A 27,642-nucleotide genomic window follows, 5' to 3' on the forward strand; every position below is an offset into this window, starting at 1 on the left:
TGTGTGTTGGAGTGAGGGGTCTCTGTGTGTGTTGGAGTGAGGGGTCTGCTTTCCAGCCCCTCAGCACCTTTAGGATCTTGAGCGTATTGCTCTTCAGTTATCATTTCTGTGTTTCCATCTCTTTACAGATTCCTATAACATAAGAGTATGTTCTGATTCATTTTATCTTGCATAGAAAGAGATAGCAAGCCAGGGAGGGGAGAAAACCAAACCAAACCCTCTTCCCTGGAGCTGCATCCCTTTCTTGTGTCTCCTTTACAGCTCAGTTCTTGAATAAACAGCCCACTTCAGACGTTTCTTCCTACCATTTCCTCCACCACTCACCACTAAATATAAGACATCCTGCCTTTTGCTCATCCAAGAACAAAACCAGGCAGTGGTGGTGCACAACTTTAATCCCAGCACTTGGGAGGCAGAGGCAGGTAGATCTCTGAGTTCAAGGCCAGCCTGGTCTACAGAGTGAGTTCCAGGATAGCCAGGGCTACACAGAGAAACCCTGTCTCAAAAAAGAAAACACAGAATCTCAGACTCTACCCAACTGCACTGAATCAAAATGAGGAAGTCCACCCCAGCGGTGATTTAACAAACCCTCTTCTGGAAGGTGGGTCTTCCAGAGAGGCTGTAATAAAGGCCAACTGCTCAGCTCACTAAGTCTCTGGAAACCTTTACCAAGCTCCAAAATATCAAGAGATTGCCAGGGTGTCGTGGTCATTCATAACAGAACCAAGTTGTTGTAAGTAGGTGCTTCATGTAGATCCAGAAACCGTCTCTCTTTCCTCTGAAACATTTTCTAAATCCACACCATCCCATTCCAAAGTCTTGGAGCGGCTCTCCTCAGCCTCACTTCCCTGGACCCTGCTGCTCCCCCATAGTTGCTCAATCTGACATCTGAAAATTGAGAAAGTCGGACTTTACTTAGGTCCCAAATGGTAACATTTGAGCTTCTCTCTAATGCTGATAAATTATGTTCTATGAATGGAATCATGTACAAAGTTGTAGGGCCACTCCTTCTTTTATACAGATATCATATTTGAAGGCACCAAATGGGAATGAGTACCTGGCTCTTTCATCTTGCACACAAGTCAAGTTCACACAGTGAGTTCCTCCTCCTCATTGCCCTATTAACTGACGTCAGGCTCAACAAATCCAAACAAGGGGTGAAGCATTACAAGCTTATGAGTGTATAGAATAATTTCAACAAAGGTATGAGCAACATTTTCAATTAAAAAGGAATCTGAAGGAAAACATCATTGCAGTCAGGGAGGAGGCTGACCAGCTCCCTGCTGACTCTGTGCTGCCCTTCCCAGCTCCTCCACCTTCCAAAACGCTGAATCAGCCATTTTATCATGGACCTTCATCCTTTTCTTTCAGATGGGTTTCATCATCCGTAACCCCATCCAACTTGTAAGCAGGCTCTTATGGTACTTTATATAGAGAAGAAAATCATAGTTCTTTTCTCTCCGTGAACCAAAGGCAGCTACAGAACTTTTCTCAGTGTGCTATTGTAGATGGGAAATACTAATTGGACCAGACTTCTTAAATGGTTGCCCTCTCATGTAGTGAGTGTATGACAGTGTCAAGAGCTGAATAGATGTGTCAGCAGTTACAAGAAAGTTGCTGTTCCAGAGAGCCCATGTTTGACTCCCAGCATCCACATGGAGATCTGTAACTTCTTTCCCAGGGGATCTAATGTCCCCTGGCCTCTATAGGCACTGGGTATGCAGAAGGTACACAAACATATATGCAGGCAAAACACCCATACATAAAATAATTTTTAAAAAATCAAAACTCAGGGTCAGAATTGTATATACTTTCAAGTTACTTGGGAACTACGTTTTTATTGTATTCCCTTAGCTATCTAGAACACATGAGAGAAAACAATAGTTTTCAAGTCAATTTGTTTCAAGGTCTCATCACTAAAGTTTTCTAAATACGGTTTTTGAGAGGAAAGGTGGCATGTATGAAATCAATATCAAAACTAAAGAGTAAATGAACCTATTACCCTGTATTCCAACTGTTAGAGTAAAATTGTGAACTTGGCTTTAAAAGTTATCTAGACACGCTTCTGTTTCAAACAGAAACAGTGGAGTACAAGAGAAAGCCATGGACGTATCAAGTTCCCCCCAGAAAAGGGGGAGGCACCCCCTGGGTTTGCCACTGGAAGCAGCTTGGTGGGTGAGCTATGAAAACCCTGAACTCCAGCTTTCAAGAAAGCGTGGTAACAGGATCTGAGAAAGAAAAGCGAACCTTTCTAAACACAGAAATTAAAGCAGGTCCCCTAGTACCTCATGTCCTATTTCACACAGTTAACCACCTACGCAGAGCCTGCTGTGGTCTTTCTCAAAGCAACCAGGTGCACCAGGAATCTCCCACCCAGGTCCTCTGAGAGCATCACACCTTGTCTGTCTTAGGGGTCCGCTGGCTCCACCCAGACCCTCTATAAAGGAACAGCAGTTGGGTTAGGTGTGGGTATGGCCACCTCAGGCCCCGCCCTCCGTGCCTCCCTCCCCGCAGCAAGGTCCTTAGGGTCCTGGGGTCGCTCCCCAGCCCTCACAAAGCTGGGGCTGCGACTCTGCCAGCTGCTGGCTCCGGGGTCGTGCTCTCTGCGTTGAGAATGGAGAGCAGGGCACGGAGCTCTTCCAGAGAGGCCCACGGGAGAGGTGGCAGGTCCTCTTCTAGGGATGACAAGAAGGCAAAGGCCGGGAGGGGCAGCAGAGGCCGTGCGCGCCCGGATGCTGGAACAGAGCGGCAGAGCGCCGGGCGTACTGGGACCCGGGGGGAGCCCCGAGCTCCCGCCGCCACAGTAGTGGACGTGGACGAGGTTCGGGGCCCGGGTGAGGAGGGCACGGAAGTGGTGGCACTGCTGGAGAGCGAGCGACCAGAAGAAGGTACGGAAAGTAGATCGGATGTGAAGAAGGTATGGAGAATAGGCGAGAGGTGTCAGACAAGAGCAGTGAGTTGCCCCACTGTGACAAAGCCAGACAGATGCGCGCGGGTCAGGGTGGGGATTGGGGAGGAGAAGGCGTGAGTTTGGCCTAGTGATGGAGACCAAAGTGCATCAAATGAAATACAAATAGCAACATCAGCTAATACTTTGTCCCTAGCCACCACTGAAGTTGGGAGAGAGAGTTGTCCAGGACTGGATCCAGTCAACGTGCAATGGTGCTCCTGGACCTGTGGACATAGCACTTTATAGGATGGCTCTGAGCAGTAACCGTGTCCCTCCTCTTCCTGCATCCTCACCTGTCAGTCTTAAGTCTAAGAGTATTTTAATCTTTCATTGGAGTGACTTCCCCTGACCTGACCCTCAAACCTCAAAGGCAGCAGAGCCAAGTCAAAGTGCCGGACCTGAGTTTAAATTTGAGCCTAGCCACTTGCCAGCAGTGTGACCACAGAAAGAGCCGTCACTATCTACCACAACGTATGTTTCATAGGGTAGATGTGGGACTAAAATAAGCCTTCCAACGCACTTTGCACAATCTCAGCTAAATCCATTCGAGCTAAAAAAGAGCACTCTTGTACACAGTGGAAGATGGGAAGAAAGGTGTCCCTTTCCCTCTGTGGGTGCCACCACACTTAGGGGGAAAGATATCTATGTCCAGTCCTTTTCATAACAAATATAAGAAAAAAGTCATTATGCCCAAATTAAAGACTAGCAGATGCTTGAGAAAAGTAAGAAACAGCATATTATATTGCTGTCTGCTGGCTACGTGGAGAGTTAACATTTCCTAGTTACCAGCAATGCAATATATGTTGGATCATAGACAGCTACTATTTGTGGACACCTGCAGTTGGGCTACAGTGTAAGTGTGCCCTGCTGCTCATACTTTTTTGCTCGATACCCCTCTGGTCCTTAGGAGAGGTCATTGGGTCCAGTGCTATAGAAGTACAGGTTAGCATGTGCCAGACCACAGCAGGGAAGTAGGCAAGGGAGGGGCCCCACTGTGGAGCCCTTTCTATGGGGCCGGCACACACTGGGTGCTTTGTTTTTGAGTTATTTAGTTACATATCACAGATCAGAGAAGATGCCTTGAGAAATTAATTAGGCAGAACTTACTAAAGGAACAGGATTAATAGGGCTGGGGGTACAACTTACATGATGGTCTGGGTAAGGCTAGAAAGGTAGAGATAGCAGGTTCCCAATCCAAACAGTGGGTCACCTTAACTGTCTCAACCCAGCCCTGAAAGCCTAGATGTTCTCTGAAGAGTCTGGTATTAAATTGAAGCATAGTGGATGTGAACTGTCCCAGTTTCATGTCACCTTTTTACAGATACAGCCTAATACTATGCTAAATAGGTGACTCCCAAAGTCTGTAGAACACCTTAATCCATTAAAGGGACTCTAAAGGAAGAAAGGCAGACATGGCAGGCAGTACCAGGAGCTTGCAGACGCTTCACACAGTAAGAACTCAGACATGTCATGCACGAGCTGGCATCTTTATATGTATATGCCATTTTACCTTTGAGCTGATGTATCAGATATAGCTCATGAGCTCATCATGAGATTATAATCAGTCAAAATCCCATTATATAGTGAGGAAATTAGGTTTTAAAGAGGTCCTGATCCCTGCCTAGAAGGCATCCATGGACTTTTGTAATGAGTGGAACTAGAACTGGAACCAACTGGTTTCCTTGGCCTTCCAATCCCCCAGTCCTCCTTGCCTATCCAGTTTATTCCGCCTCCCATTGGCCCCCACAGTCCTTCACATGGACAATACCCCAGACCTGGGAACTCTGATCATTTGGATGCCTGGCTCATTCCAGTTTTTCCAAACATGTCTCCAAACAGCTCTGACTCTAATACTGAGCACTAGATGGGCAAATGCTGTTCAGTGCATATGGTGATGTTTCAATATAATTGTTTCCCTAGGGATCAAGCCCTCTGGCTTAGGGGCCTGTGAGTGGCTTCTTGTCCTCACCTCCCTGATCTTCATCATCATAACGTTCCCCTTTTCCATCTGGTTCTGCATAAAGGTGAGTTCTTGCATGAACCCACGAGATGGTTTTCTGTTGTCTCCATAGACAGGCCATTCTCAGTCTGTGTTTGATACTTATCTACCTCCCAAGAGAACTCTTCTTCCTTCAAGACCTGGCTCAATGTAACCATGAACCTTTTTCATTCTCACAACCTGTCCTTCCCCGCCATGCTCCTAAGCACTCTCTGCTTTCACTTTTACATTTCCCACAGGCAGAAGGTTGGTGTAGGTCTTCTGTCATGGCTAGGACAGTATGTTAGCAAATCGTGTGTGTGTGTGTGTGTGTGTGTGGTGTGCTTTTTTGTCTGTCTCTCTGTGTATACAGGGACACACACACACACACGACATCGCTGTTAGACTGAGAGAGCCTTCAGGAGCTTCTTAGTTTATCCATCCTCAATGACACAAGATCATCTTGGATCAGATCGTCTACATTGACACTACAGGGAACCATCTCAGGCAGCTTCTACAAACCAGGAGAGACAAGTATATTTGGTCCACAAGTATTTTACATATACTGATCCCAGTAGTGAATGAAGATCTGGGTCTGCTCAGGAAGCACATGCTGAGAGATGAAATTAGAAGCCCAAAGGATTTAGAGGATAGAGAATAAGAATTAAAGACAGGGGACATCTTTAATGACATAGTTTGACACTTGAGATAGAAGTGGAAGCACAGGAAAGAACCACCAGACTGTGTGTGGTACAGCTCTCAAACAGCCACGCCCTGATTAAAAAAGAACCCTAAAGGAAAGTTTGCTTTCATAGGACCACCATAGTGGGCAGAGATGGTCAGGCCCCAGCACTCCCAACCTTCTTCTTCCTATATTGGCTAATGCTGCCAGGGAAGAGTGGAATTATGGCCAGACACTACAGATGTAGGTAGGGCTGCTGCTGCTCATATTCCTCACAGCATCCCATGGCCTTGACAAACCCCTTCCCATCCTTTCCCCACTAGACTGCATTGGCTTGTATCACATGACATTTTTTTCTCGTCGATTGAAATTTTCACATGGTGTCTGGTCTTTATTCTATACTGATAGGATGTACTATGTTTGTTCATTTTAGGATGTTAAAAATCCAACGGGGGGGGGGGCCTTCGGTGAGCAGTCAGTTGCTCAAGTGCTTACTGCCCAAGTTTGCAGACCTGAGACTGATCCACAGAACCCACACTAAAAAATAAACAGGCAGGCACCATAGTGCACACTTGTACTCTTCCCTAGCAATAGGAAGGTGTCTTAGTTGGGTTTTCTATTGCTATGATGAGACATCATGACCAAGAAGGTGAGAGGAGAGAACTCAATCTTGCTTATCACAGTGCATCTTTGAAGGCAGTCAGGACAGTAACTCGAATGGAGCAGGAACTTGAAGGCAAGGGCTGATGCAGAGACCATGGAGTCTGCTTTTTTATAGCTCCCAAGACCACCAGTCCAGGGGTGGCACTGCCCACAGTGATCTGGACCCTCCCACATCATCAAGAAAGGCTTGTGTACAGGCCAATACACTAAGGGCATTTTCTTAGTTGAATTTTCCCTTTTCCAAATGACCCTGGCTTATGTCAAGTAGACATAAAACTAGCCGGCACAGACATGAAGACAGGTGGGTCCCTGGGGCTCTCCAGCTGACTAGCCTAGCTTGGTGAGCTCCAGGCCAATGAGAAAGTATTAAAAACAAACTGGATAGTGACTGAATAACAATAGCCAAGGTTGTCCTTCGACCTATGGCCTCCACATCCACACTTATTCTCTCTCTCTCTCTTTCTCTCTCTTTCTCTCTCTCTCTCTCTCTCTCACACACACACACACACACACACACACACACACACACACACACACCACTTGGTTGTAATGTAAAATCTTTTTGTGTGTTTCTGGATGTAGGCTACTGGCTTTGTTTTGGATTGTTTTGCACGTATCACGTATACCCATGAGAGAGATGGTTGTATAGTTTTCTTATGGTATCTGCATCTTCACTTGGCTTATCTTGACTATTGTTATAATACTGCAATGAACATGCAGCAGTGTATTTCATCAAGACAGTGACTTCCATCCCAGCTCTTGTTGGCAGAGGTGGGAGGATCTGTGAGTTCAAGGCCACTCTGGTCTATATAGCAAGTTCTGGACCAGCCAGGACTACATAGTGAGTCTCTGTCTCAAAAAATAAAAATAATGACTTCATTTTCTTTATGTATATTTTCTGATAGATTACTGGTGACAGGATTTTATTTTTTGAAGAATACTCATACTGTTTTCTGCAAGAGGGGACCAATTTACATCCCTGGCAGAAGGAAGTTTAAATTAATGTAGAATTCGTATGTCTTCAGTTCTCCATCTCCTTGAGTCAGTTTGGGTAGTTTGTGTCTCTCTAAGCTAATTTGTTGGCATATAATTATTTCATATCACAGTTTGATTAACATAGACAATGTCCTGTCTCACTGATGTCTACACTTACTGTGTATAGATTTTAAACTGCTAAATATTAATAGAAATCTATTGTCTGTGTCTGTCTGTGTGTGAGTGGATGAGATGGGGGACCACTCGCCTCAGTGAACAGGTGGAGGTCAGAGGAGAACCTCAAGTGTCCTTACTTTTCTCCTTGTTTGAGATGGGTCTCTTGTTGTTTGGCTGTGTACATCAAGTTAGCTGGCCCTCAGGCCTCCTGGGCTTCATCAGTCTCTGCCTCCCGGCTCACTGTAGGAGCGCTTGGGTTGTGAACACGCACTATCATGTCCAGCTTTACATAGGTTCTACATGTTGAAATTTGGGTTCTCACTACACTGTGCATTGGGCAGTCTCTCCAATTCCTACACCCCCTTTTTGAGACAAGGTCTGTGTAATACTGGCTGTCCTGGAATCTATGATGTAGACAACACCACACAGGTATTCCTCCTGTTCTGCCTCTGCCTCCCCCAAGTGCTGAGATATTTGATATGAACCTCCATGTCTAGCCTTGTTCTTAGTTCTCAAAGGATGTTTTGTTTTGTTTTGAGATAGGGTCTCTCTGTAGCCCTGGCTGTCCTGGAATTCACAATGAAGACCAGGCTGGTCTTGAACTCACAATGGTCCACCTGCCTCTGCCTCTGTCTCCCAAGTGCTGGCATTAAAGGCATGCACTACCACGCCTGGCTAACAAAAGATTTCTGTAACCTAGAATCACTCTCATGCAAAGGTCTTTTGAAGCGTTTTTTTCCCCCTTTGAAATCATTTGAAAGCATTTCATGTCCCTTTAGGTTGTGCAAGAGTATGAAAGAGTAATTATATTCCGACTGGGACATCTGCTTCCTGGAAGAGCCAAAGGTCCTGGTAATTATCCTCTATGCTTTTTAAAATTTTATCCCATCCCATGCGTTGATGATTTCTTTAATCCATGCATAGTTATCATCTATATATTAGATTATATGAAATTATTTGAGTCACGATATTTGTATTTTAGCTGGGCAGTGGTGGCACACACCTTTAATCCCAGCACTTGGGAGACAGAGGCAGGAGGATTTCTGAGTTCGAGGCCAGCCTGGTCTACAGAGTGAGTTCAAGGACAGCCAGGGCTACACAGAGAAACCTTGTCTTGAAAAAAAAAGATATTTGTATTTTAATCTGTTAATTATAGGGCAGGTTGTCATGAAATGATAGAAAGCATTATTTATAGGTCACAGGTGGCCGAGAGAGAACCATGTGACCTCCAGAACGTATGGAGAGAACCCTACACCAGGGCTAGTCTAGTTGGAACAGCAAGTCAGCTTCAGACCCATAGCTCAGGATTGGCCTGAGTACAGTGTGTGTAGAGTCAGAAGCCTGTGACTTCTCAGGGAAACTTAGAGCTAGTTGATTGTCATGGAGCTCAAAGCAAAATTCAGCATCTAGTAACAAATATGTATGTAGTTGGGAAAAGAGGCACAGACTGAATCCTAGTGTCTCAGACAGTGTGTTAACTACCAGGGACTAGAGAAATAAGATGTTCCTGATCTCTAGGATCTGAAAACCCACAGCAGGTTCAGCCGGACTTCAGGGCATACAGATAGAAGTCTGGTCAGTCTTCGAAGTCGAGTAGTTTGCATTTGGAGATACAAGACAGCCAAGAAGGCATAAGAAAGCGTGAAATCCCACTATACATATACTAAGAGGATATGAGTTCCCATGCCTGCAAGAACAAGTTAAAAATGGAGACCAGTCTAGGAAACACAAATATTAGAGTTTCAAGACTCAGAACCCAATATACAAGTCCACACAAAATAAAACCAGACTCTAGAGTTCCAGAATGCGTTACATCTTGCTATGGTCCTGGTTTTCAAGAACCTTCTCTTTTGGGGCTGAGAAAAGGTTCTAGCTGTCTGTTTCCCCATACATCCTTGCTACTGTGAGCTGGCACTAGTTTCCACAGAGCTGTGTCTCTTGAAGGGTCCCTGTCTTAGTCACTGTTTTGTTGCTGTGAAGAGACACCATGACCAAGGCAACTCTCATAAAAGAAGACATTTAGTTGGGACTTGCTTATAGTTTTGAGGCTTAGTCCATTATCATCATGGCAGGAAGCATGGCAGGCATGCAGATTTTATTAAGGGTAGTAAAGAGTCAGGCATAGTGGTGCTTGCCTCTGGGAGAAGAGAAAGAGGGAGGAAAAGTAAGCATCCTTTAAAGGAAGCCATCTATATTCACCAAAAGAAAGACTAGAAGAGAACTTTAAACAAGGTAAGCAAGGTAACAAGCAGTAGCTAAGAGCTACATCCTGATCTATAGTCAGAGAGAGAGAGAGAGAGAGAGAGAGAGAGAGAGAGAGAGAGAGAGAGAGAGAGAGAGACCTGGTTCTGCTATGGGCTTTTGAAACCTCAAAGTCCACCCCCAGTGACACGTTTCCTCCAAAAAGGCCACACCTCTTAATTCTTCTAATCCTCTCAAATAGCCAGTCCCTACTGGCAAAGCATTTACATATATGCACCTATGGGGGGGAGGCATTCTTATACAAACCACCACAGTCCTAAATCATCCAGTGGGCTTTAGGAAACTTTCAATGAACCAATCTACAGATGCTGCATATGAAGTATATATACCATCTGGGGTAAGTCAGGACTAACTCACTAACACAAGCTGCCACCATGAAACTGTTACACTAGTGATCCTGGGGCGTTCTTAGAAATAACACATAGAGGTTGTCAGCTCTAAATTGATGCACCAGTGCATTCAGAGAGCGCAACAATTTTATGCAGTACCCAAAAGGCTCTAAGACACATTAAGATTAACGCTCACACATATGAATTAATAGAGATTGAATCTACTGGAGAGACAGATATGTAAGAGATCTGGAAGGGTCAAAATGATCCTAAGGTAGCCAAGTGGTCTAATTTTCTGGAATAATCTCTGTTTATACCTGGTATGCTGCACTTACTTTTAACAATGTAACACCCCCACCCCTATCCCACCTGCATTACCTTCAGAACCGCCCCCAGTTGAATAAAGAATTACAGGACAATACTTTAGTTACAATGAAGCTACCCAGTGGTCTCTGGGTAACAGGCCAAGCCAGCAATGTAGCCCGGCTCTGAAAAGGTCACCTCCAGCACCCTTCACACTTGCTCACGTGCTCCTTCCCTCACGCCCTTTTATAGGCCTGTTCTTTTTTTTACCCTGCCTGGACACCTATCACAAGGTTGACCTCCGTCTCCAGACCTTGGAAATACCTTTCCATGAGGTAAGCTAACACAGTGTATTTCTTTTCTCTTGACATGTCCATGGTCTACCATCCAAGTCAATCCCGAGGCAAAGTGACTGTGCTCAAAAGTAGAGATGGGGACTGTATCAGAATTAAAGGCATAATTATCAAAGTAGACAATCAACAGAGTGAAAGGTAGCCCATGTAATGGGAAACCATACTTTCAAATAATTTATGAGTTTAATATATAGGATATAGAGGGAGTCCATTCAGGTCAACACAAACAGCAAAAGCCACAATCTAACTTTAAAAAACTGAACAAAGGAATTAATGATAGTTAATCTTGTGTAGCTACTAGGCTAAGCTAGGCCTCAGTTATTTGGCCTATACTTAGTTAAACAGATTTGAACGTTGTGCAGGTATTTTGGGGGTATTAGATTAATATTTATATCCGCACAGTTTTAATAAATCAGCTTACCCTTCCTTGATAATGTGGGTGTGCTTCATTCAGTCAGTTGAAGGTTTTAAAGAACTGACTTTGGCTTGAAGCAGAGGCAATATAAATGCTTTCCTGGGTCTCCAGACTCAAAATTTTGGCTTCACCAGCTTCCGTAATCACATAAGCTAATCCTTTAAAAGTCATATAGCTCTACGTACACACATGCTATTGGTTCTGTTGTTCTAGAGAACACAGGCTACTGGAGGCTAGATCAGACAGCTCTCTGAAGAACATATATGAAGAACTTGAAGACATGCACATGGTCAACACATGCAAATGTGCAATTTTTAAGTTTTGGGGGAATCTCTCTGTTGGGTAGCTGCATCCTACGGTGTAGCGCCATCCCACACTCATCCAGCAGTGAAGGATTTCCAGCTTCTCCACATTCTCTTCAGAACTTGTCACTTTCTTTCCCCACTTCTGTAATATTTTCCTGCGTTTTGGTTGTGAGTCTAAGCTTTAAAGGCTGGGCCATCTCTCCAGCCTGTTACATTTTTCTTAAATGGCAGCCTTCCTAACAGGTATAAAATGATTGGCATATCCCTAATGATTAGTGATGTTTACCAACATCCATATTTCTTTATCAGAGATAAGGATTCATAAGCCTTTCCCAAATTGTCTCTTACCTTGTTTAAAGTTCTCTCCTATTCTTTCTTTTGGTGAATACAAATGGCTTCCTTTAAAGGATACTTACTTTTCCTCCCTCTTTCTCTTCTCCCAGAGGCAAGTACCACTATGTCTGACTCTTTACTACACTTAATAAAATCTCCATACATTAAAAAATATCTATTTTGAATAAAGAATAGGTCTTCCATTATTTCTTTTTTTAAAAAAAAAAATCTTACTCCTAGAGAATACACTTTAAATGCACTTAGTTCCCCTCTCCCACATAGGAATCCAGCCTGCATTCAAACTTTTTTCCACTTAGGTGGTAACCAAGGATATGTTTATAATGGAGATCGACGCTGTCTGCTACTACCGCATGGAAAATGCCTCTCTTCTTCTAAGCAGTCTAGCTCATGTGTCCAAAGCCATCCAGTTCCTGGTGCAAACCACCATGAAGCGCCTCTTGGCACATCGATCCCTCACTGAAATTCTCCTGGAAAGGAAGAGCATTGCCCAAGATGTAACGGTACCAAGATGGGTTTAATGATGAATGGTCATTTGTTAAATTTGCCATGTGCAAGGCGTTCTGCCATTTGACATGCCATTCCTTGGGCATCAGACACTAATGACAGGAAGCAGTCCTGGGTGGGAGGGGTAGGACTGGTGGGGATGAGCAGGATGGTTGGAGCAAGATTCATCTGCAATGCATAAGATGGTTCCCAGATGCTAATTCTAGCTGGAAAGATCAGCATAGTATGCCCAAAGGTGAATAGTGGTGAATTCAGGTAAGACTTTCATAGGCCAGACATTACCTGCCCTTCATCATTAGCTGCGCAGATGTTCATATTTAATTGATTTGTAATTAAAGGAGGGGATAAAAGTACAAAAACTGCCCCTGGAGAAATGGCCCAGTGAGTTAAGTGTTCGCTGTGGAAGTATGAGGTCCTGAGTCTGGATCCTCAGAAATCATGTGAAAAGCTGGGTGTGGCAACGCAACCCAGCATGAGAAGGCAGGAAGACCCTGGGGCTCTCTGGTCTAGTTGGTGGGTGGGTTTCCAGGTCAATGGGAGACCGTAACAGGAAATAAGGGGAACTGCAGGGGAACAACAGCATGAGCTTACTGTACTCTTGGGTAGTCCTGCAGATCAGAGTGCAGAATCGTCTTTGCTGGGCTTAAGTCTAGGCATGAGCTTGGCAGATTCCCTGTGGAGGCTGAGATAGAATCTACAACCTTCTGGGCCTCTAGATCACCTGTGTTCCTCCTCTGCCTTCTTAGCCCCAGCCTTCACAGAGCACCAGACCCATGCTCCCTCTGTCACATCACCTTGTCTTCCGGAATCTTATGATTCTGTCCCTCAAGAACCTTGGATTTAATCACATCGGAAATCACATCCTAAAAGCTCTCCCAGAAGCAGTCATGGGTCCTAGGGACATAAGCATCTTTGGGAGCTGTTATTCAGGCTCCTACGTCAGCTTTAGATCCTCGGTGGTTATTAACAGCCCTGTGCAAGTTAAACGTCTCTGTCCCAGGCATTGTGACATTGAAAAGCAATGTCCTATGGAAGGACATGTCCTGGGGACAGAACAATGGCCCGTGGTGCACAGGGGTGGGGGTGCCTCTTATTCCCCCCCAGGGGAGGCAGGTCTCACTGGCATCTCAACTCTCTCCTCCACAGGTTGCCCTGGACTCGGTGACCTGTATTTGGGGCATCAAAGTGGAGAGAACTGAAATGTAGGTAGGAAAATAACCGGCAAGAATGATATTTAAAAATCATTTCAAGGGGCTGGAGAGATGGCTCAGAGGTTAAGAGCACTGGCTGCTCTTCCAAAGGTCCTGAGTTCAACTCCCAGCAACCACATGATGGCTCACAACCACCTATAATGTAATCTGGTGCCGTCTTCTGGCCTGCAGGCATATATGCAGGCAGAACACTGTATACATAATAAATTAATCTAAAAAAATCATTTCAAATACTGTGGCCACATTAATATGAGAGAAAAATGACCTATCACATCATAGCCAAGATTCATCTGCTACAACATCTAAGCAAACTATCCCCGTTGTTTCTAATTATTCAGTAAGGGGTCTTTTTACTGTAATACTTAGCATTTTAAACATGTTTTTGTATTAGTGTAGTGATTTTATCCATGTAAATGTGTCTAACTTGATATTTACATCACGCCCCCCCAAACCTCCTCACCTCAGCCCCAAGTTTTTCTTCAGTGGATGTGCCTGTTATTCTGGACATTTCACAGAAATAAAAGTCATAGCATAAAGATTTTTGCCTGGCTTCCTTTCACTTAGCATAAATTATCTTTTTGTTTTTGTTTTTCGAGATAGGGTTTCTCTGTGTAGCCCTGGCTGTCCTGGCACTCACTCTGTAGACCAGGCTGGCCTCGAACTCAGAAATCTGCCTGACTCTGCCTCCCAAGTGCTGGGATTAAAGGTGTGCGCCACCACTGCCTAGCAAGCATAAATTATCAAGGTTCACCTGTGGTGTGGCACACACCAGTATTTAATTCCATTTTATAGTCAAATATTATTCCAATGTATTACCATACAAAACTGTGTTTTTACATTACTTAGTGTAAAAATATCTTCAGGGTTGTTATGGACAGTGTTGTAATGAAATTTTACTTCTGTGTTTTCTATGCAGAATATTAGAATTGTTCTCATTTGTTCAATTCTTCTCTTGAAACAAATATTCTTTTATAAGCTTAGATGAATTTTTCTGATCTTTGTTTTAAATCGTATGGCTCTTCAAAGCTGTTTTTCATTATCCAAATTTAATAGCTTGGATTTATGCAAGATCTTAAGTGAGAAAGATGATCACAAGTTTTGAACATAAAATATGGGCTGTGTAATTAGAATAATGTAGCCCCATGCAGCCTCTATAGTGGCCATCCCTGCACTTGGGCACTGACCCCAGATGTGCTCTTCCCTGCCGACCTCCCATGTCAGAACTCTAGGACCAGCTTTATCTGTTCATTCAGAAATTGATATTAATGATTTAGAAAACTTGTCTACTATTCCAGAAGAACCTGGGTTCAATTTTTAGTACCCATCAGTCAGCTCACAAGCATCTATAAGTCCAGGTGCCCTCTTCTGGCCTCCGAGGGTGATAGGCATGTATGTGGTGCACAGATATGCATACAGGCAAAATATCCATGCACATAGATCTTTATATTAAAAATTGCTATTTGTGAAACAGCTGTAGACGGGCAAGCCTGTGAGAATGTTCTGGCTGCTAAGGTCAGGGTGCATACCTATATTATCTGTCTTCTTTTTCAGTAAGGATGTGAGGTTGCCAGCTGGGCTTCAGCACTCTCTGGCTGTGGAAGCTGAGGCACAAAGACAGGCCAAAGTGCGGGTGAGCCATTCCTGAGAGCTCCATCCTCTGCCTCTGCTTTTCAAGAGCATCTGAGAATCCAGTGGTCCAGGAACTGGGTGGAATCTGGCTGTGTTCCCACCACTGTTGATAATGTGTTCACAGGACTGACCATGCAGTACCCTAACCTCTCCCCAAATTTTCTGCCAACATGCCCCTCCTCTTCTGCTTTTATCCTTTCTCCTTAAAAATCTCCTTTTGCTATCCTTCATCTCTGGTGCTGGGATTGTCCCTGGATAACCAAGACTCCTATCATCTCTAATAAAGGGATGAAGAGAAGCAGATTCCTCTCAAACAACTAAGTTGATGAAGAAAAAGACTGTGACCATATAGAAGAGTCAATAACAAAAAACCTTTAAGAGGAAGGAAGAAAGGTAGTTTTCAAGGCACACTTACATCTAGATCTCTGATCCAGCTTTCTGCCCAGTGTTGAGTGACATCTGTGAGGGTGCCGAGATCCTTCTGCTCTGAAGTGCTTTACCCATTCTTTTTTTGTTTGTTTGTTTGTTTTTGTTTTGTTTTGTTTTTTCAAGACAGGGTTTCTCTTTATAGCCAGGGCTGTCCTGGAACTCACTCTGTAGACCAGCCTGGCCTCGGACTCAGAAATCTGCCTGCCTCTGCCTCCCAAGTGCTGGGACTAAAGGCGTGCGCCACCACCGCCCGGCCTTACCCATTCTTTCTGACCAAGTTATAATTTCATGTCTGTCCCTGGGAGTCTGACACTTATCCTTCACTTGGCAAGCAGGATCCCCTAAGTTTTCAAGCACACCACACATTAACAGTACCCCTAAACTCATCTATGCTCTTCAGGACCCATAACTAAATCCACCTTACATTGTGATCACTAGTGTAATCTGCTCCCCGATGCCTCACAGTCCATCAGGGAGCGGCTGAGTCTACCACCCCAAGTTTGACAGCGCCTGACGCTGAGTAGGTGTGTGGTACCTGCTTGCGTGGTCACTCTGAAAGCCAAGCACTTCACTTGCAGTGAAGCAGCGTGCTCACCTTGCGTTTCTTCATGTGCGTTCTGTAGGTGATTGCTGCAGAAGGGGAGAAGGCTGCTTCAGAGTCCCTGAGGATGGCGGCCGAGATTCTGTCAGGCACCCCAGCTGCTGTCCAGCTTCGATACCTGCACACACTTCAGTCATTGTCCACAGAGAAGCCTTCCACCGTGGTTTTGCCTTTGCCGTTTGACATGATAAACCTTTTGTCTTCTCCCAGCAGCAGGGCACAAGGAAGCATCAACTACCCAAGTTCTTCCAAACCTGTTGAACCACTAAATCCCAAAAGGAAGGACTCTCCTATGTTGTAGGTGAACAGGAAAAAGCAATGTGAATCTGCCATATAAAGCCATATCCATGAGTGAGGCATTTGGTCCCCACCCCTGCCCTGCACTTGTTTGGTTGCCAAATAGAATGCCCTTTGAACATATGATGTCACAAGATGGCCACGTGCACGAGAACACAGTGACAGCGAAGACATCCAACCACACAAGTGGGTTGACTCATCATATTAATTACAGGAAAGAGTTTTGAATTGACGGGTGGTCTAATTTTGATTTCTGAAGACTTAGTTCAAATACCCTCCACTGCATGTTTCCTGGCTCCTTCGGCAAGGCCTCTGTGGGTCCTACAGCCTTTTCTGTGAGTGCCTATCAGTGTGCTTATCACACTGACTGGAAAGCCCGGGCTGAAGATACAGACCTATCTCTGTTCTGTATTCTTCCAAACTCCAATGGAAACAGCCCATTAAGCTCTACTGCTGACTTAAACAACTTTTCCAGCCTAAAATTTCAGACTCTCTCAAAACGTCGTCCAAAGGCGTAAGAGCCTCGTGGTCAGGCATGCTGTGGCAACAACCCCACTTCCTCAGTAGCAGTTTTGTTCCAGTTTCATTTCTGTTTTAATGATTAAAATATTCCAGCAACAAGAAACTTCAAGGGGAAAGAGTTTATTTTAGGGCACGATTCCAGGTTACAGTCCATCCCTGTAGAGAAGTTAAGGCAGGAACTTGAGGCAACTCTTAGTCACTTCCAATGTGGGAATGGAAGCAAGAACCTGGGGCACCTGGTCATGTCACAGTCAGTGCAGAAAGCAACGAGTACATGGTTGTATGAGTTCAGCTCAGTTTATCCACTCATCCAGCTCAGGGCTCCCCTGCCTAGGGAGTGCTGCCACCTACCATAGGCTGGATCTTCCCACACTGATTAACTTAAAGATAGTCTCTTTACAGACATTCCCGTGGGACAACCTGATGTAGATAACCCCTCATTAGTCTCTTCTGGGGTTATTCTAGGTTGTATCAAGTTGGCAAACAAAACCAACCTTCACATCTACATAGCAATGCCCTGTCTCAAAGCAACAACAAAAACTTAGTCACTTGTGTCAATGTTCCAAAAAGTAAATAAAGCCTAGTCCAGTGGTTCTCACGCTTCCTGATGCTGCCACCCTTTAATACAGCTCCTCATGGTGTGGTGACCCCAACCAAAAACCTGTTTTCTCATAACTGTACTTCATAACTGTAATTTTGCAGAATTATTCATACCAAGTCCTAATTGCTTGCTGTCATGTACTACAATGTGTAGAACTAGGTGTCAGAGAATTCTCTTACTGATAAGAAGTTGTATTGATAATCGATATGTGTCCACATCATATCCTGTATGTGATACAGATCTTGTGGGTACAAGAGTTACTACTGACAGTAGGGAATGAGGGGGCACAGAAAGGACAGACATGGACACTGGCATACTCTGTAATACAAAGACATATTTGTATTCAGTATTGTCCAAAGGACTCTTCATATGCATACAGCACTGATAGCTTAGCATACACTGCTAATGGTTTGTTCCAAGTTAACCACTTTCCACAGCCTAGGTACTCCTGGGTGAGAACACTGTTGATACCAACAGAAACTAACTTGACCTAGAGTTTCAATAAGTATATGGGCCCAAACATCTACACAAAGAGGAGAAAATACAAAAAATAATAGGAGGAGAAGTCAGGTATCATCACATGCCTCAAAAATGTGGTCGACCTCTTGACCGGAGGGATAAGAGTGAGTCTGGCATGATTGGCTGGCTGCCTCTCCCTGTATCACCTGTTGGGAGATCGTGAGGATGATGGTCTGAGATGATAATCTGCTGTCATCTCGGGTTGCTTGCTCACTGAATAAAGTACATTTTTATGATTCATCTTGTTCCTGCATTTGGCTTCTGTGACAGGCAACACAAACCACCTTCCATTTCTATGGGGAAGTGGTGAATTAGGGAGGGTTAAGCCTAGCTTGAGGAAGTGGGTTGATGAGGTCATGCTTTTGAAGGGTTTATTTTGCCTCTGGCTCCTTCCAGTTACTCTCTGCTCCCTGTTCACCACAGATGAAAAGTATCTAGCATATGACCCCACCACCATGATAGTCTGCCTCACATTGAGCCCAGATACATCAGCTGGCCTTGGATTGGAACTATGAGGCAAAAAAAAAAAAGTTGTTTTTCTCAATTATTTGTCATAGCCACAAGGTAGCCAATCTGTTTCTTCTCTCCTAGAAATGAGGTCACATGGCTGTGTCTGCCCATCTGTCTTCTGTCTTCCTTTACACAAGTGGCCTCAATAGCCTAATGCCAGAGATGGAAAACAAAGAGTTCTCTCAACATTGCTTAAGAGATTCAAGTAAGGTCTGAAAGTCTGTAAAATGTACCACAAAAAATCTGTCATGTTAACTTTAGCTGTCAACTTTACACATTCTAGAGTTAGCTGAGAAGGGAGTCTGAACTGAGGAATTGCCCAGATCAGATTGGCCCGAGTGTATGTCTGTGGGAGATTGACCTGATTGCCCTGTCTGCTGTGGGCGGCACTATTCCCTAAGCAGGTGGTCCTTCACTATTAAAGAAAGCTAGCTGAGCAGAATAAGCCAATGAATGAGCCAGCAAGCAGCACTTCTCCATGTTCTCTGCTTCAAGCTCTTGCTTGGCTTACTGTCCTAATTTCTCTCAATTAAGGAGTGTAAGTTGAAATTAGCCCTACTCCACCATCTCCCACATAAGTTGCTTTTGGTCAGTGTTTTATCACAACAGAAAGGAAACCAGAACAGCATCCTTAGTATACCCATGGTGTGACCTATGACCATTAGACAGACTCTCTGTCTCTTCAGACCCTGGGACCTTGGCAGAATACGACAAAGATGAAAGAAATGCTTGGATTTTGTTTCATAGTAGCACAGCAGTGGTGTGGTAAAGCAACCATTACACTAGAGATCTTCCAAAGGTGCTTGGTCACTATCTAGTCCCAGCTTGGCTTTTAAAGATTTCAATTCTATGAGCACCCCCAAATTCTTCCAATAAATTATCCTGTAAAAGTGAGTTTCTGTGACTTACAACCAACTAATAAAATTCTGGATTCCAAACATGTCATTATAGTCAGGGTAGCAGTAGACGTGGAAGTTAGAGACAGTACCTTCTACCTGATGTAGTTGATAATGATTTGACACATTCTGCAGGACACGGCTCTTGGGCTCACCGATGGGATATGCTAATTTGTATGAGAATGTCCACTCATTCCTATGGAGTAGAAAAATCTATAAAAAGTATTCTATAATTGTATGAAAATAAAAAGTACCTAGGTTTGCCAGGGCCATTGAGGAATGTCTTTTGGAAGCAGGAAAGCAGGGCTATGACCCAACAGGCAGGTGGAAGCTGTACGCAAGAGCTTTAGCTGTGGCTGTCAGTTGGGCCATGAGCATACTCAACTGCCTGAAGAATTTCCTGTTTCCTTTCCTATAAGCGCAAAGTGTGATTGACTCTGTCCAGTTGGCATAGGTAACTCGTAAGCAATGTTGAACCCATCCCTCAAAATTGCCCAGGGATTCGATGTAAATGAAGCTGAGTACTCTGGGGTTAGTGGTTTACTGATCTGAAAGATCAGGCAACGGTCTAAAGTCTAGGAGAGAAAGCCAAAGGGCCATCAACCATGTGTGGTCTTTCCAGTGACCACTAGAGCCAGAGAGATCCACAAACCCAAGCAGCTCAGAAGCACTGAGTGGGGAGGAGCCCTATAGAGTGACAGCCACAACATCCATTTGTCATTCCCAGCTTATTCTTATAGGACAGACCATCTTCCATGCCTGGACAGAGTCGGGGACATGGAAAGGACAGATGAATGAGGTCGTCAAAGAAAGAAAACAGATTCTGATGAGTCTCCAGCAACACACTGTTGTGCTGAGGAAGCCGCGGGAGCCATGGCCAGGAACACAGTATACACAAAATTCAGCCAGCTGGGGATTCTGACAACCATCAGGCCTGTGAGCTCAGGAGGACTGATAGCCCTTCTGGGCCTCAGTCTTATTTTCTAAGAAATGGGATTAATCATGTTTCCCCTACCTAGTTAGAGGATTATCATGAAGGATTATCATAAGAGTGCCTACAGTCAGAAAACTCAGATCTGTGGCTGAAATGTAAACAAAGGAACAGGATTCTCTCTGCCAAGCCAGGACCTAAAGCTTCTTATTTCCTTCCTTCCTGGGCTGAGTCTACGGGATTATTTTCTTCATAGAAATGAATGCTTTTAACAGAGCTCAGGGGAAAGCAACTGAAGAGGCCAGCATACTTTCTCATAAGCCGTTTTTAATCTGGCAAGTAAACTCAGATACTGACTTCCTATGGCCTCTGCTATGCTTCTAAAGGGAAATGTTCTTGGCTTGGTGGCATGGCTGCTTGGTGGCATGGCTGCTTGGTGGCATGGCTTTTCTAATGGCTGTTGCTAAGGGAGTTCATCCATGTGCGCTGCATTGCCAACACTACAGCTCAGCAATGCTTACGCATGTTCAGGGACACAGCCACTGTGAACCCCAGCCTCTAGGGAGGCTATTTGGATTTGGTCTTAGGTTTGGTCCGACTTCCAGATGCTTCAGACCCGTCCTTGGACTGTGCTTCTAAAAACACAAAAACAATTAGAATATGTTAGTGACTGGTATCCTATATGTACTAAAGGTTTTTAACTTTAAAAAAAAAGTTTTTAAATGCCATTTGGCCTGAATAAGTCCAATCCAACTAATGACTAAATTGGTTATTCAGAATTATGTGTGGCCAGTTAATTACTCGATTTCATGGTTCTGGGATAAAGGATTATGCAGCAAGAAACAAAGAAGAGAATATTCAAGCAGAGTTAGTCTTCAGTGTCCTAACTCATTTCTGTGCCTCTCTGCAGTCTCCTACCCCCTCTCTCTAGCCTCCCGAACACACAGGCTCTATGAGATGCACCCCTGGGATCAGGACAGGAGACCTCTGGCCATCAAGCCTGCTCTCAGAGCACAGACATTAAAAGATGACTAAACATGAGGGGGAATTGACAGAGGTTGTATGAAGGATTCAGCTCGTGTCATCTCTACATAGTCACCTTTGTTTGCCTGCTGTACTCTGTGTGTGTGTGTGTGTGTGGTGTATGTGCAATATGTGTATGTGTGTGCTGCATGCATTATGGGAATGGTCACCTGTGCGTGTGTAAAGGCCAGACGCTGATGTCAGGAGTCATCCTCTATCAATCTCCTTTTATCTTTTAAAACTTGTGTGCATGTATGCATGTGTGCATGTGAGGGGTGCACATACATGTATTTGTGCATGTGGAGCTTCTGTAAAATATATGAATAAATGTAAAATACTCATGCTCTTTTAAAATATTTGTGGTGCAGTCACGTTTTCTTCATAAAAATGCAAAAACGAGTCTCACCTTTCTTGGCAGATTTTGGGGACTTCTTTACTTGTTGGTGTTCCTCTCCATCTTCCTCACCTCCGTCCTCCTCATTGTCCTCCTTGGTGCCTTCTGTCTTTACCTGTGACCCCATTGTGGTTTTCTTCACCAACTCTTCTAGCTCCTTCTCCAGGTCTCTGTTCTTTATGAGGGTGTGATGGAGCTGCTCATTCACCTCGTCGAACCTCTCCTCGGCCTCTCTGGCCCTGGCGTCCATCTCTCTGGTGTGGATGAAGTCCAGGGAAACAACAACAGAGGGTGGTGAGACGGGATCCTTCCTTCCTACAGAAAGCCGTGTGAGAGCTTCGGGAGAGAAGATGCGCCTATCTGAAGTGTGCAGACACGGGAAGCAGAACATCAGCAGCAAATGGAGCCCTGAGGCCTTGGAGCTACTCCACACCACATCGGAGTATACCATAGTTCTCATGTCTAAGTGAGATTGGACTTTGGTATGTTTGAAATTCCCAGAGAATTCAGTAGCCAGAGAACCCTCATCAGTAGTTGATTTTTAGCTTCAGATAATTAATAGAACTCAACAAACTAAACTCAATAATGTCTCTTCTTTTCTAACACCTCTAAAACTGGAATTTATAATCAAGAAAACCAGTTTGAGATATACTTTCTACTTATGAGAGTACATGGTAGGACTGGTGAGAGGGTTAGTGCCCTAAGAACTTGCCGCCAAGCCTGACAACCTTGAGTTAATCCCATATGCCAGAAGAGAGAACTGACTTTCCAGAAGCTATCCTTTGATCTCCCCATGCAACACACACATAGATACACATACAGATACATAGGCACAGACATACATATACACACATATGCACAGATACACATATACACATACACACATATACACATATACACACATACATACACACAGAAACACAAACATACATATATATATATACACACACACATGCATAGACACACAGAAACACACACACACACAGTTACACAGATACCAATATAGACACATAGACATACATATACACACACAAACACACACACATACATAGACACACAGATAGACACACACATACAAGCACACAAAGTAAATGTAACAAACATTAAGTGTAGGGTACATGTCATATTTGTATGAAAGAGTCTTCTCATACTTGTCAGCCATCTTGACTGTATTGTACGCCCAACTCTAGGTTATAGAACATTCTTTCTCAAGCACATTCCTCTCTTCCAGCTCCAGTCTTTTCCTTAAGTCATCTCCCACAGATACATTGACTTGGATGGCTCTGCATGCCCTTCCTGACATATGTACACATTACAAATATCTGTACCAGCTACTATCTCCACTGTGGGCTAAGGAAAGATTTTCTTACCACAGCAGTACAGTTTACCGCCTTTAGCCAATGGTTTTCAGATATTCATCCCACTAGTGAGACCAAAACAAGCAGGACAGAGGTAAGCTAAGAAGTGTGGACGGCTTGGCCAAGCTCCTGGCCAACAGTCTTTATCCTCTTACCAGCGTGGTATCCATACTTACATTAGCTTCTCCTGCATATGTTCAATTACACTCATTATTTCAAGATACTTTGGCTCCAATACGCCGTGACTAGCTGGTTCTCTCTGACAAAGAAAATGTGTGAGGTGACAGAACAATTAATGGTCTATGTCTTCAGGAATTGTCTAAAATATTATTTTTTTTTCAAGACAGGGTTTCTCTGTGCAGCCCTGGATGTCCTGGAACTCACTCTGAAGACCAGGCTGGGCTCGAACTCAGAAATCCGCCTGTCTCTGCCTCCCAAGTGCTGGGATTAAAGGCATGCGCCACCACTGCCCGGCTAAAATATTCTTTTCTGTTGCTCATTACTATCTAGTAGGTGATTGCTCACAATCCAAACACAAAAACTCGATAGGCATTGCCTGTGGTCAGATAGCATAGCAGATTCCAAATTAATCACATACAGTAGACGGGAAAGACATTAGTGTGGGAGAAGGAAAGGTAGGAGGAGAAGCAACAAAAAAAGAAATGTGGAAGGGCTTGAAAAGTAAGAAGGGTAAACATGCCTCTAATGAACTTTAAAAAAAGGAAGCAATTCACAGTTAATTATTCATAATTCACTGTTTATAATTTCACTTCCTGCAAAACACTGCAAAATCCAGAAAGATTTTTACATTCCTCAGGGAATGCCATAATTGCTTAAAGGTGTAAATCTTGCCAACCAGAGAAAATATTGGGGGTAGGTCTGCACACTGATTTGTATGCAGCAAAGAGTTTACATCTACTGCCTGGCATGCCTTGTTTGTATTCATGACCTCCTTCTGGAATTTACACTCTTCTGCCTGAGTGACAGAGATGAACGTGGAGGCAGCTCGTAAAAGTGCACGTGGCCTTTCCTTACCTACGCCCATACACTGTAGCTTTAAGCTAGTCTCTTGCTGGGACCTTCTACCTTTGGCATGTGGGGCTCACTCTTCTCAGCTTTCCTAGGGGCTTTGGACTGGACTAACCTCTCTGCCCCAGAAGTGCCTCTGAAAAGGTCTGGATCCAGGCCCACCATCTATAGATACCATTCTTAGCACCAAACTCCCTGCCAGATTTTGTGTCCTGTATGTTTTTGACACATTTTTTCTGAAGCTATCTTTTAAAGGCCCTTTCCTATTGTTTTTATAAAATGGATAAATCAGTCACTGCTCTTAACAACTATACCTGGGGTATATATAGTACTATGGTATGAAAATTCAGACCATTCCTTCAGCTCAAATGATAGGTAAGGGAAGAATATCCAATCTTGGATTAAAAATATGGCAGAACCCAAGTCTGTCTCCTGCTTGCCTTTCCAAGAGTATTCACATATGGTCAGGTAAATCCTCTGATATGTCTATGATTCCTTGTGGACAGTCAGGACCCAAGAATTTGAGATGACCCTTTCGTAGCCTGTTTCTAATGTGTTGCTTGCTGGCTAGAATAGTTGAGCTACAGGAAGCCCTGTTCATACAGCTGAGCCCTCTCATTAAGACTCAGCATAGCCCTCTGGTGGTCCCTGCTGAGTTTAAACATTCCGTATCTCTACCAGTTGGTCTGAAATCTCAGAGTCTGGGCTGTTTGCTCTGTAGCGAGAGATATTATAATAATTGTATCCCAGACAGGGACCCAAAATGTTGCTATGCTAAACATTTTCAGAGTTAATAAAATGAAGCCTTTCCCAGGGAGGAGAGGCAAGTAAGTACTGCTTATCTGAAATGTCCCCCACGGCCATATGCTAAGCATCTGGTTCCCAGCTTGTGGCAGTTTGAGACATAATGGAGATTTTGGGAGTTGGGTCTCTTGTGACTTGACTTGAAGGGTATATTTTGGCCCCTTTTCCCTTTTCTCTCCCTCTCCCTTCCCTCCCTCTCACCTCCTCTTCTTTCCTCTCTCTCCCACTTTTCCTCTCTTCCTTCTCTCCCTCTTCCTATGTCCTTCATACCCTCCTCTCTCCCTCTCACATTTCCCACCACAGAGGAGGCAGCCCTGTTCCAGCGCAGGCTCTCTGCCAAACTTGTTTGCTCACTGCAGCACTGACACATTGGAGCTGAGGGATGGAGGTCGGCTGAAGCCTGGAGCACAAGCAATCTTTCTTCCTTCTGACTGGCTTTCTCGAGCACTGTGTCACGGGGATAGGAAGCTGACTAACATAGGCAGCATCCCAGAGCAGTGAGCCCCAGGGCAGCAGTCCTCAATTTTGCTCCCATAGGCTTCACTACAGGCTTCTAGCTCCTCTCAGCTTTCTGCCTGCCTCCAAAGCCCAATCCCAGTGCCTCCTCTGGATGGAACAGCAGGGTTTTTACTTCAGGAAAGAACTGTGTTGGCTGGGCCTGGCAGCTCTGCATTTTCTTTTCAAAGAACGTGCCTTAAGATGCTGTGTTCCATTTGTACCATCATTCTTAAATCTGACTCGGAGTTGTAGTGACAGATACAGAACACTACTTTCAGAAACTTCTCACAGGGCTCCAATTCGGGGATAATGTGCTTATAATCCCTGTGCACTCCCCTCATGCCAACTGGCCCAACATGACTTATGCAAGTTCTGTCTACCTTTGGTGGATTTTATCGCCTACAATGATCTTGGATGAACTCATTGCAACACCTCCACCCTAGGCCTGATCCCCACCTAAGGGCTCTACTTGCCTTCCACCATTTTGCTGACATGCTCCCTCACTTCTACATGCAACCATCCAGGCAAACAATTGAGAGTTTCCTAATTTTTTTTTGATTGAGCAATTTGGTGATGCATATTTCCCCTCCTCAAACACAGAAAAATATACATTATGAATGCACACAGAAAGTGTAGCACCAGATTTTAGGAGTCTGGTGGAATGAAGCCCACCACAGATTCCTAAAGTAATGGTGTTCTGCAGAGAGCTAGAAGCTGCTATGAGTTAGAGCTGCTTAAGTCTACCATGGCCCTAGAGTGAGCTGTCTACAGAGACACAGAAGAAAGTCTACCATGGTCCTAGAGTGAGCTGTCTACGGACACAGAAGAAAGTCTACCATGGCCCTAGAGTGAGTTGTCTACGGAGACACAGAAGAAAGTCTACCATGGCCCTAGAGTGAGCTGTCTATGGAGACACAGAAGAAAGTCTACCATGGCCCTAGAGTGAGCTGTCTACGGAGACACAGAAGAAAGTCTACTATGGTCCTTGAGTGAGCTGTTTATGGAGACACAGAAGAAAGTCTACCATGGTCCTTGAGTGAGCTGTCTATGGAGACACAGAAGAAAGAGAATGAAAATGTTTTGTTTTGTTTTGGTTTTTGGTTTTGGATTTTTTTTCTTAAGTCAAAATGGAAAAACTAGAGTCCTCTAAAGACAGTGCTGGAAGAAGAAAAAAAATCTGCAAAATACATTAACTAGGAGTCACCTGAGAGGCATGCTTAAAAGCTACATTAGACCCATATTGTTTTCTAAGAATATTAAGGAGTTTTAGATATCTTAGTTGGGTTTAAGTTACATACCCAGGATAAAAATATGCCTTCTTCAAACAGAGGTTTGCAATGAACATTTTCATCTTTCTTAATGTATCGAATGGTTTTCTCATTTGTAGACGGCGTAGGCTCCTAGAGCACAGGAAAGCCAAGAACCTGTTAGCCAGCCAGTGTGACACAGCACAGCAAATCACCCAGAGCCTGTTGAAAACTTTAGCTTCCTGTTTGTTTCCATTCGCAGTGTTTGAAAGTGTGCTCCCAACACTGACAAAGATGGGGATGGAGGACTGGGGACAGGAGGAGACAATTATGAATAAACCGAGGGGATTCATCCCAGACCTCTAAAACTGGGAGAGCTACTGTTGGTTGTCAGCTTGACTGCATCTGGATACTAGGAACTAATATTCAAAAGCAGCTGGATACATCTGTGATGGATTTTAAATCATTTCAAGTGGGAAAACCTAGTTTTAATCCAGATCTTCTGAGGTGAAAAGATCCACCTCTAGTCTGGGCCACACCTATATAAGTCTTTTTTATAGGCTGGCATGTCCTTTATACAGGTAAGTTATATAAAGGACCTAAACTTCCTTTTGGAAAATCTAGTAATAAAGGGAGAAAAAAGCAACAGCAGGGTGTGGGGTAGACTGTGTGGCTGTTAGTAAGAGGTGAATGAATAAAGCTAATGGAGTATATTTGGGTTTAGAAAAAAGAGTCACAAGGATGAGTGTGTGGATATACCTTGAAGGCTGAGTGCACCTGCAGGTGTGGCTACACCTGGAAGGCTGAGTACACCTGCAGGTGTGGCTACACCTGGAAGGCTGAGTGCACCTGCAGGTGTGGCTACACCTGGAAGGATGAGTACACCTGCAGGT

The 27,642-nt window shown here is 44.2% G+C and overlaps 2 protein-coding genes across 3 annotated transcripts in view; one reads left to right on the forward strand and one right to left on the reverse strand.

The window, feature by feature from the left end:
• The first annotated feature begins 2,555 nt into the window (after nucleotides 1-2,555).
• Nucleotides 2,556-18,298, forward strand: Nphs2 (NPHS2 stomatin family member, podocin). 2 transcript variants are annotated; one of them, XM_028761200.1, is made up of 8 exons: nucleotides 2,556-2,888; nucleotides 4,871-4,974; nucleotides 8,205-8,277; nucleotides 10,572-10,654; nucleotides 12,043-12,246; nucleotides 13,397-13,452; nucleotides 15,013-15,091; nucleotides 16,143-18,298. In XM_028761200.1, exons 1-8 carry the CDS (start codon nucleotides 2,615-2,617, stop codon nucleotides 16,419-16,421), a joined length of 1,152 nt encoding a protein of 383 aa, XP_028617033.1. In that variant the 5' UTR covers nucleotides 2,556-2,614; the 3' UTR covers nucleotides 16,422-18,298. The 2 variants fall into 2 exon arrangements, with proteins under 2 accessions (XP_028617033.1, XP_028617037.1); XM_028761204.1 differs by lacking the exon at nucleotides 12,043-12,246 and having other exon boundaries at nucleotides 2,615-2,888; nucleotides 16,143-16,421.
• A 2,665-nt stretch (nucleotides 18,299-20,963) lies between these two features.
• The window catches only part of Axdnd1 (axonemal dynein light chain domain containing 1), a 74,011-nt gene continuing 67,332 nt past the window's right edge, over nucleotides 20,964-27,642 (reverse strand). Inside the window, exons 22-25 of the mRNA XM_028759848.1 lie at nucleotides 26,801-26,902; nucleotides 23,348-23,430; nucleotides 21,826-22,067; nucleotides 20,964-21,031 (exon numbers count right to left, since the gene is read on the reverse strand). Coding sequence (XP_028615681.1) covers nucleotides 20,964-21,031; nucleotides 21,826-22,067; nucleotides 23,348-23,430; nucleotides 26,801-26,902 — 495 coding nt within the window. The remainder of the gene's footprint in view (nucleotides 21,032-21,825; nucleotides 22,068-23,347; nucleotides 23,431-26,800; nucleotides 26,903-27,642) is intronic.

Source organism: Grammomys surdaster, unplaced genomic scaffold (genome assembly GCF_004785775.1).
Source record: "Grammomys surdaster isolate TR1022 unplaced genomic scaffold, NIH_TR_1.0 130, whole genome shotgun sequence".
Taxonomy (NCBI): domain Eukaryota; kingdom Metazoa; phylum Chordata; class Mammalia; order Rodentia; family Muridae; genus Grammomys; species Grammomys surdaster.

What these genes read in the sequence shown, in the direction of transcription:
- Nphs2 (XM_028761200.1), top strand. Translation starts at nt 2,615, where the DNA reads ATGGAGAGCAGGGCACGGAGCTCTTCCAGAGAGGCCCACGGGAGAGGT. An exon ending in TGGAAATACCTTTCCATGAG is followed by an intron (nt 10,655 to 12,042) that starts GTAAGCTAACAC and finishes TTTTCCACTTAG; the next exon opens with GTGGTAACCAAGGATATGTT. An exon ending in GCATTGCCCAAGATGTAACG is followed by an intron (nt 12,247 to 13,396) that starts GTACCAAGATGG and finishes TCTCCTCCACAG; the next exon opens with GTTGCCCTGGACTCGGTGAC.